We start from the raw sequence: 10,227 nt of genomic DNA on the forward strand, positions 1-10,227 counted from the left end.
GGGGACGGGATCGGTTTGGAAGCCGAACGGGCGGCGGACAGGGAGGGTCCCTAGCCGGTGCCGCCCCGGCTCCCTCCGTCCCTCCCTGCCGCCGGGCCGTAACGCTTTGTGCTCTTGAGCGCTCTTAGTTGTCGGTCAGTGCTTGCGGAATGATTTTTAAAATTCTGTTTGCTCTTGCTGTGCATTGTACGTTAAGGGCTCTGTTGCAGTTTTTAGCTTTTAAAAATATTTTTACTTGTTTTATCTGAGACCGAGGACTTAACAGGCGTCGAGTGCCGTGGATGACCAGGAAGGCGTCCGGCCCGTCTGGGTGAGCCATGGCGTACCAGCTGTACAGAAACACCACGCTGGGGAACAGTCTTCAGGAGAGTCTGGATGAGCTCATACAGGTGCGTGGGCTTTAGGGTCAGGGCAGTTAGCTTAAGAAAAAGAGAGTTTAGTTACTAAAACGGCTTTGGGGTTGCTGTATCGGGGTGCTTACGGCCAGTGTTTGGAAACTTACTGATTGCAATCAAAAGCTATTTGTACTCCATTGGCAGTACTTTTGTGATTGTACCACCACCTTTCTAGTAAAACAGATTAGAACAGCCAGATTAATTGGGAACACTAATCGGTTTCCAGCTTTTATGGTTGTTTCCAGTGATGAGTGTTTTTCAGAAGAAATATTTGTGTAGCACAGAAAATTATGTTAGCGCATCAGTTCTTCTCTCAAAGTTAAAATAGGAAAAAGGAAGTAAACATAGGCACGTAATATTTCTGTAAATTGTTCTTTTAGAGATCTGCTTCATGTGAACTTTATTTTGATGTTTTTAATTTTTACTGCATTTTTGAGTTTACTTTCAAGCAACTCAAAACTTTTTTTTTTTTTTAACTACTTCAGTCACAGCAAATCACGCCTCAGCTGGCCCTTCAGGTGCTACTTCAGTTTGATAAAGCTATAAATTCGGCCCTGGCACAACGAGTCAGGAACAGAGTCAATTTCAGGGTAAGATAACAATATATAAAAGTTCTTCATGAGGTACAGTAACTAAGCGTTGATGCAGAATGTAATTTAAAGCTGTGTGCTCTAAGCAAAAAGATATGAAGGTCCATTTTGACTCTGAAATACTGTTTACATGTATGTTCTGTATGCAGTTGTAAGGCTTGTTATCTTACTCTGCCAGGGATCTTTTGAAGGAACGCGAAAATCAAACAGATTTGGTGGGTGGATGAAAACAGGGGAAGAGGGAAATGCTTTGATGAGTTGCGTGGGCATCCTCAGTGTCTTGCAGATGGGGAGGAAGACTTGCTTCTCTTAGTTGTACCTCGCAGAAGTGAGATGAGGCCAGATTTTCAGCCACATCTATAATATGAAGAGAGACTAGAGACTTGTAGATCTACCTTTATGCAAATCACTGGATCATTTTGTAGTTATATTCCCTAAATATCATAGAAAAACAAGTTTGGGTTGTTTTTTCCCAGATAGCCACCCTAATAATGTTAGATAGCCAGTAAATTGTTAAATGTAAACTTGATTGTCATTGTGAGAAAAAACCCAAAACGATTGTCGTCTTAACTTACATCCTAATACTTTTTCTCCAGTCTATGCATAATGCATTAATGAAGTGAGCTCTTAAGATTTTAATTTTTAAACCATATAGATACCTTAAAAAGAGCGTAACTTCTTTTTTTCCAGCACGCTTAATTTGCTTTGTGTATGTAACACAGTATAGAAAACTGTTCAGAATGGGTTTAGTGGAGAAATTTTAAAAAATGTTACTTGGAGTTTAAGTTCAGGACTACCAGGTTAAAATATGTGAAGGTAAAGGTCAAAAGATTTACATATTCAACATACTTAATAATGCATCAAACATGAGGGATATTCCTTTATGTCTCATAGGTTTGTTTTGTCGTGATCTTTTTATTTAAACAGTTGCAGAATTCACATTTTGTTATGATCATGGCTGTAACTGATTTTTCTTATGCCCCGTGCTTTAAGGAATCTTTTCTGATACTGATCCTTTATACATACTAGAAAAGTTAACAAAACTCAGCGTACCTCTGAAGCTTCCCCTTGGATAGACTAAAGTCTCTACATGGTCTTGAAAATTTCAGCTACTGGAGGGCATTTAAACTACAGTTTTCTTCAGAATTGCCTGCTTGCCAAGTTTGTATGCATTCAGGTTTACAGTTGGCTTTATGGCAAACCTAGTTCTAGGAGGTATGTAGTTTAGTAGATACTAAACATATTTTCTGTTATTTTTGGGATGCATCCTATAGAAAATGTCTCTTGTCTCTTTAAAGGGGTCTCTGAATACATACAGGTTCTGTGACAACGTATGGACATTTGTACTGAACGATGTTGAATTTAGGGAGGTCACTGAACTTGTCAAAGTGGATAAAGTGAAAATTGTAGCATGTGATGGAAAAAGTAAGTATGGAATACTGAGACACAATACTTGATCGTTTATAGAAAGTTTTGACCAAATGTCTGATTAAAGCTAGATTGATTATATTATTCAGACAAAAGTAGGTCTCTGCAATCCCTTTTATGTATGATGAGAAATGAAACAACAGCAGGCTAAATGCTTCCCTAATTCATAATGTGTCAGAGACTGTTGTTGAGAAGTACATACTACTGTGGCAATGACAAAGTCGGAGCTAATCTTAATTGAATTTCTCTGTGGTGATTTTTCTAGTATTAACCTGTTGGTTAGAACAGCACCATGTTTTACTGACTGTCCATCCATCTGAGCAAGCAATTGTCTGAGAACTGTTTAAGCAGTTGTTTGCTGGATTTGATAGTAGGGGACCCAAGCATTTGCAAATCATAAGATTTATGTACTGCTCAACAGGCCCACTGTATGTACACTGCTTAGAGGAGTTTGTTCCACGTTTGCTTGACTGGATTACTTTTGTCAGTGTTCCTTGGAATTCTTTGCTGGAAAAAGTCATTTAGTGACTTTTGTGGCATGCTGGTTTATAATTTTTAAAACCATCAGTGTGGCAGAGTATCACTAAAGACGTGTGAAATGGTGCTACTTGTTTCATCACTGGCAGTGATGCTAAAAGGAAGGACAGGGAATGGAAAAGGCTTTATTTTAAATATACCCTAGACCTCTGAAACAGGTTCTTCATGGGTGCCTGATCCTGGCATGATTACAGTAGTCATTGTAGTGACTTCAAATTGTAGTTCTAAAGAGTTGACCAAATTTATTGTTTGCTTAACTTCTGGTATTAGCCAAGCATATAATCTTACTGTTTTATTTTCTGTGTGCTTATTATAGTTAGTAGAGGAAACCTTACTTTCCAAGTATTCATAGTTTTCACTCTTGATAAAGTATGCTGATAAGATTTAAAGACCTGGGTGACTTAAAGTTGCTATTAACATTACAGCCTTTTTTTCCCCTTCAAGAAGTTGACTTGCTAAAGAATATAACAAACACTGACTTGTCTTTCTCTGTATCCAAGTTATGTATTTTTTCCATAGAACAAGAAAGCAGTAGTGGTAGTAATGCCAGAAGTTGCACTGGTGCTAACTGGTGCTGCCGACAAAAGATCAGAACAGAGAATTGCTCTCGGTTGTTTTATGAAGTTGATGCTCGTTCTTGCGTCAGCTTCAAAATGCATAATGAACTATAGCCTGCACTCCGTTTATGATACTGGATGTGTAAAACCCTTTCTTTCTAGTTGATCATGTGATTTAGCCAGATTTGCTTGTGGCTGATGGCAGTAAGTGTTTGTGTATCACTACTAGTTAGAGCAAAGCTGCTTATATTTTTAATGCCTTAATAGCAAATGATGTGTGTGCACAACCTTGAAGTTTTGTGCTGGCTCTTTTCAGTGTTGCTAACTGAAGGGAAACAGCATAAGCAGTTCATGCATTGCATTGATAGCAGTGGAAGGAATTGAGTAGGTGCAGAACATGTTCTAAAATGCCTGGGCAATGCTTTTGAGCTTGGGGAAGGTATTAGAGAATAGTATTGGTTCTATTTATAATCAATGATAGCAGGGGTATGTATTCTTCACACTTTCTTTTTTCTTTCCTAGACACTGGTTCCAATACTGCAGAATGAATAGAACTGTGGTTTGTCTGCAATATTTTTCTGTTAATATGCAGCACTTTCTGAAGAGAAGCATGGAAAGGGACTGTGTTCATACTTAATTCTTGTGTTGCAGATGTGAGTTAATTCATAGTAGAAAGCATCACAGAATGACAGCGGAAGAAGTACCTGTAGCATTTCTTCAGTTCACCTTATAGGGCATGAATACAATATTACTTCTTTTTTTTTTTATTACAACAGATACTGTTGTCTTTTTTTTGTTCAAAATAATTTCTGTAATAAACTTTTATTTAAAAACTTGTGAATGAGTGATCATTGGAAAGCTTTGTTTAAAACCAATCATTAATTCAGTATTTTCTCCCAATATTGTCTAAGTGTATTTAGAGTAAATGTTGCAAATGCAGAGGTCTTTCAGTTACAGGGTTCTGAGTATGGTTGCACTGATTAGTATTTCAAGAAATCAGAACGTGGAGGGTGACATCAACAAGATCATGCTGGCCAGTATATTTGCCTGTTACTGCATCTTTTTATCTATAAATTTTTCCATTTGGTACCCTCTGCTAATAATACTTGAACCCAAGTAGTAAAGTTACTACACAGCTAATCAAATTGAAATAATGAAACTGAGTCTCATAAGATTGAACTATATTCTCAAACAATGTTAGTGCATCTTGTTTTAATGTTTTTCTAAATGTTTTTGTATTTACTGGAAATCAATTTAATTGGACACCTGGCCAACGGGATTCTTGTGAAAAAGAATTTTGAGATATCAGATAAATTTTGAGGTATCGGATGGATAACTTTGTTCTTTTTAGACTTAGACATTCCACTAAATAACTCCCAATCAAGAAACCCTTAAAACAGTTTCTTCAGTTTGAGTATGATATGCTGACAGCTCATTTGTCTGGCTTAACAGCAGTGACTGTTCCAGTGTGGTGGTAGGAGTGCTGCCTGCCTCAGCACTGTAGCCTACTACAGACCACTAGAAACTGGAAACTGTACAGAAGAAAAGTCAAGGGCTAACTGTTTTCAGATCAGTCTAAATACTTGGTTTGTGCCAAAACTGGAGCATAATTAACATGTTGAGACCTTTCTCTACTTGTCAGTGGCCCAGTCTATTAATTGAAGTAATAAAGGTTTAGTATTTCTGACAGTGTTTTCCAGACGTATGTTACGGTTCTCTAATTCTACCTTTGGACATCAAAGGATATGTATTTGAGGTTTAGTTAACTTCTGCTTTCCTCACTTCAAGTGAGAAAGGAGTTCATGAACTTGCTTGCTAGACTGTTAAAAGTTTACCAGTAATTTTTTGTCTTGTATCCATACTAAATGTCCTTTGCTGCAAACTGCAGATTGCTAAGTAACCATTTTTGAAAACAGAAGAACAGGCTATTGCTCTCAGTTTGAACTGCACAGTACCTGTCGAGGTCATTATCTTAAAGGATGCAAATGTATGTCAGTACTGTGGCTTTCTCTTTTTCTACATCAGACTCAATCTTCTAGGTTTGATCATTTTTTTTCTCCTCTTAAGAATCATGTGGTAAACTGAATTTTAGCCCTTACAAGTACTAGAAGTTTGCTGTTCCTACCTCCAACTCTGCAGTTTCTTCCTGTCTCTTGCCAGAAACTTAGTCTCCAGTTCTCTGTAGCCTTTGGACTCCCTCCTAATGCAAATAATTATATATCTGAGTTTGTTCCAATTAAGTGTACATTACCATATTTACTATAGCATTTTTCCATTAAAAACAAATTTAATAGAGAAGCACAATTGTACTGATGATGTGAGGTTATTGTGTGAAATTGATTTATGTTTACATTTCATTGTTACTCTTACCAGATTTCTCTTGTGTTTCAACAGCTGTATACTACTACTTCAGCACTCCCAGGCTTACTGCTGCCTTTGCTGTTAATTGAAAGTAAAAGAAATATTTAACTAAAAAAGAAAACAATGTAATGAATATATATACTAAACAAAATTATAAATAAAAGAAGAAATAATTTTGTTGACAAAGATGTCTGCTACTTACTGATTTGAATTTCACTGATTACTGTGAGCAGGAGCCAGAAACTGTGTTTGTCATCCAGTACAGCTTTACCAAAGAAGTAATCATCCCATTGAAGCTTAAGACTTGGTCCTATATAAGGAAAAGGTGATGGGGTACTTCCCTGTGTTGATGCATAACAGTAATACTTTGAATTGTATACCTTACTTATCTGGTGGTTGCTATTTGGCATGAAAACTGAGATTTGAATATTGATTTGTAAAGAACCATTTGAAAAGGAGATGGACGTTCTGAAAATAATTTAAATACTCTGTACCCAAGTTCTACTGTACTGAAAAAACGTGCAAACACTTGTGACACTGATGTTCTTGATAAGCTTGTTGTTTAGCCTGAGGTGAGGGGCAAAAAGTGACATTTGTTGTGAAAGACTTATTGAACTTACACCTAAAACTGTTAACTGCACTTTTGTTATACTAAGGTATTTTAATATCCAGCGGAAGACAAAAAATGTATTAAATGTTATGGATGCTTCTGAACTGTTCTAAGATTTTTTGTTTTCCTAATAATAATGTAGTCCTAAATGCACAACAGACATTAAAGCTTTTTGGAGCAAAAATGGTTGGGGGCAGACAGCAACCTGTTCCTGGGCACAATGATAATAAAGGGACCGCATGCAGAGGGAATCTGTGTAACTGTGTGAAAGGCTAGAAAGCATGCACAAATGGGCAGTAAGGGAATGTTTTAGGTGAAACAGCAAACAAATGAGTAGAACCAAGCAGGCAGTAGTAACATGTGTCTGTGATCTAGACACTACTTTCCTCTCTCAAGCTGGAAGTCTGAGAAGGCCTTTCATACAAAACAACAGGAGAGAAGTTACCAAACAAATAAAAATCGAAGAAAGGCAAACGTGTACCCTGAGTCTTGTATTGCTGCTGCTTGGGAAATTAATGGTGGTATTAGAAACTTTATTTCACATCTGGTTAATGTTTTAATATAACTGTTAAAAAAATTTCTGGTAAGAGTCTAGCTCTGGTTATGGCAAATTCATTAAGCTCTTGTTCTGCAAACCACTCGTTTTCCACTCTTGTGGCAGAATCCTTGTTCTGTGTACTCTGTATTTCATTTACAAAATAAATTTGTAAGTTTTACTAATTTTTCCTAAAATTAACTCACATATGCATCTTGTGTTTTCTTCGTGACAGTGCAGTGTTAGGCAATGCAAATGTCTGATATTTTTGCATCCGTGGGATGCTTCTACAACATGGAATTCAAATCTGGATGTATACAGACAGTATACTGAGTTTAGCTGGGTACACGAAGAACACTTGAACTTTTGGGATCAATGCTGCTGTTCTTTGCTCTTGTCTGTTGACCTTGAGAACAAAAGGGCAATCTCTGCACATGCAAGAGAGAAGCATTTGGCAGCAGTGTTCCTTGCACTGCTATGTTAAGGTTCAGAAACTCCAGGTATTGACTGCTTCTTTGGTGTTAAACTTGGTCAGTGAATGTTCAATACTGTTGAAAACTGCAGAAGTTACTGTTGTGCATGTGAAAAAACAACATAGGTTGCTTTTTGGTTTCTAAAACTTCTAAAATAAACCTCACCCAGGTCTGGTGTTTCAACCTTATCTGGCTTTTTTCTGTATTTTGTTCGGAAATACTCTGTTTCTACCTTACCTCTAGCTTACCCTTTGGTGTTATTGTTTCTAAACTATCCTTTTTTTTTAAATCCCCCATTCAGCATAAGGTATTTACCCTTTTGACTCTGTCACCGCTTTAGAAAACGGCTCCTGAGGCATGCTGAGGTGTAAATAATTCTTGAGAATTGCTCCAGTGATGCCTCAGGGAATATCTGCCGATGGGATGAAGGCTGCTGCCTGCAAGAGAAGGTTGCCTGTGCTTCTAGAGGAATTCTTGCAAACCTCACAGCTGTCAACACAAGCTCTGACACTAGCTTGGCAGCACATATTATTTTTGGCTCTAACCACATTTCTGGGGTGGTGTTTGTCCAAGCCTCAGATCTGCTACTTCTGTGGAGGCTTTCAACTCACAAAAGGAGAGGGGAGCAAAGAGAAGGTCAGGGGATCTGACCTGTTTTTTATTGCTTCACTCTCCATAATTTTCTTGCCACCTGCTATTTTTTGTGTTTGAATTTCAGCTAATCCCTCTGTGTTCATATGATTAATGTGCTTTGTGGCCTTGGAAGATTTGTTCAACTTGCACCCAAAACTTAACTGCACTTTTGTTATACTGAGGTATTTTAATATCCAGTGGAAGACAAACCATCTCACCTGCTACAGCATCAGGATACTTGCTGCTGCCTATTTGGTTCTTCCTTGCTATGGACTGATTAATTTTTTTTTTTTGTGATTTTTTTCCAGGAAGGTCATAGTTACTTACACCTATCAGTATCAGAGAGAAAGTAAAAGATACCTTTGCGCTTTGACCTTGAACTGGAATAGATGTTTCTATTTAGAAAGTAAACTAAAAGAAAGTGAAGAAAAGGAAAGAACAAACACTAATGCAGAAGTGGCTGTGGGTGACTGCCTGTGTTTAAACATGGCTTCTGAGAAAAAGAATTTTGTGAATTCTGTAAGTGTGCAAAACAGGATGTTATCTGAAGCAAGCTGTTTGCTCGGTAAGAGGTGTCAATACCTGACTTTAATTTGTGTGTCTCTGATAACATTTAAAGGAAAGTGCAGAGCAGGAAGAGGTTATGATGAATTCCTAGAAGAGAAGTTTAATCAGGACTGTTAACGTACTTCTACACAATGACTAGGTACAATGGGGTAGATGAGAGTTACTCAGAACACAGATATTTGCTTTTACAGATCTCAGCAACTTAAGAGGTAGTTAAGGTACTAGTGACTTAAGTTTTGTTTTCCTGTGCTCTAAAAGTTCCCAGCGTGTGTGTGTAAAAGTTGGAGCATTGTAAAATACATTTTAACTTTAATAAGACTCCTGGGAGATGTGGACTTTTCCTTCGCTGTAGCTTAAAGGCTGATCTTTGGTAGGAAAAGAGCTTTGCTCAATGATAAATTTAGGGTATAAATTAGTCATTAAGCTTCCTAGGTAGTAAGTCACAGATGTATTAATGTTTTGCTTTTCACCTTGTGCTAAAAGAGCGTGCACCCTCCAAGGAAGTGAAAAATAGTTCACTGAGAGTCTGGTTAATGTTTCATGGCTACTGCTCTGGCAGTCAGAAGAAAAAGGACACTCTAACCCAGTTCCTGAACAGTTTTACTCATGACTTCAAATACTTATATGTTCCTATAGGTCATGTTTGCTTCTAGTTTTGTTCAGAATTTATTACCTGGTTTCCTCTGAATTTATTTCAGTTGACCCATCTCTTTATTATAGGACGTTTCAGGGATGGTCATACAAAGTATGAAAGAAATGCAAAGCAAGAAGGAAGTAGACCTCCTAACTAGAGTTAAGAAGAGCTGTTCATGGACCTGCTGTGTAAATATGTATTATGCCAGTTTCAGCTCCTATTAGGTTGTTCTTGTAAAAATAAAGCGAAACCCACTTGGAAATAAAATATAAAGCCAGGTGGGGTTAAAGAAAAATAATCTGTTATTAGATTTCAGAATTACAGTTTCACCCTTCTCCTGTGCAGGTCTTGAAAGGTAAACGGCAATTTGCAACATATTTCCTCCTTCAACAACTGATGGTTTATTTAAAGTTCAGGTTGTTAGCTAACAGAAGTATCAGAAGTAGATTTTCATCCTCTCACTAGACAAAGTTAACACTAGTATTTCTGATATATTTCCAATTTGGATAGACCATAATTTTACTGATGAAGTTCATACGGGATTTAACCTATTTTTTTTGGAGGTGATCCTACATTCTGATATGCCAGTGGGCTAGAGCTTGTCCTGCTCTTCAAGTTTATTATTTTTTCAGTTCTTCAACAAACTTTGGTAAGTTACATCCTTTCTTTGTGGCCTGTTGCTAGTTTTCTAAGATGCTAGCTATCTTATTCCTAAGATACTTTGAGATCTCTGGAATACAAAGTTCTATATTAGAGTGGTATTTTTTATTGTTGTTTGTAATGGTAAGGATATTTTTTTTTCCCCCTGTATCACTGCTTTGACATCTGACTGCAGTCATAAATCTGGTATTTCTGATGTCTTTGGAAGAGGAAATGCTGAAAACATTCCTTTGTAAGAATCTTGTCT

General features: G+C 37.3%; 1 protein-coding gene across 2 annotated transcripts; it reads left to right on the forward strand.

The window, feature by feature from the left end:
* The first annotated feature begins 29 nt into the window (after nucleotides 1-29).
* GTF2A2 (general transcription factor IIA subunit 2) lies at nucleotides 30-7,045 on the forward strand. 2 transcript variants are annotated; one of them, XM_026856313.1, is made up of 5 exons: nucleotides 30-134; nucleotides 250-389; nucleotides 881-985; nucleotides 2,284-2,414; nucleotides 4,030-7,045. In XM_026856313.1, the coding sequence occupies exons 2-5, from the start codon at nucleotides 318-320 to the stop codon at nucleotides 4,142-4,144; spliced, it is 423 nt and encodes a 140-aa protein (XP_026712114.1). In that variant the 5' UTR covers nucleotides 30-134; nucleotides 250-317; the 3' UTR covers nucleotides 4,145-7,045. The 2 variants fall into 2 exon arrangements, with proteins under 2 accessions (XP_026712114.1, XP_026712115.1); XM_026856314.1 differs by having other exon boundaries at nucleotides 2,284-2,410; nucleotides 4,030-4,343.
* The last annotated feature ends 3,182 nt before the right edge of the window (nucleotides 7,046-10,227 follow it).

Source organism: Athene cunicularia (genome assembly GCF_003259725.1).
Source record: "Athene cunicularia isolate RWA chromosome 10 unlocalized genomic scaffold, athCun1 chr10_part1, whole genome shotgun sequence".
NCBI lineage: Eukaryota > Metazoa > Chordata > Aves > Strigiformes > Strigidae > Athene > Athene cunicularia.

Bases quoted from the DNA above. Each gene is read 5' to 3' on its own strand.
- GTF2A2 (XM_026856313.1), top strand. From the start codon at position 318: ATGGCGTACCAGCTGTACAGAAACACCACGCTGGGGAACAGTCTTCAG. The intron at 390-880 runs GTGCGTGGGCTT...TAACTACTTCAG, and splicing joins GTCTGGATGAGCTCATACAG to TCACAGCAAATCACGCCTCA. The intron at 986-2,283 runs GTAAGATAACAA...GTCTCTTTAAAG, and splicing joins GGAACAGAGTCAATTTCAGG to GGGTCTCTGAATACATACAG.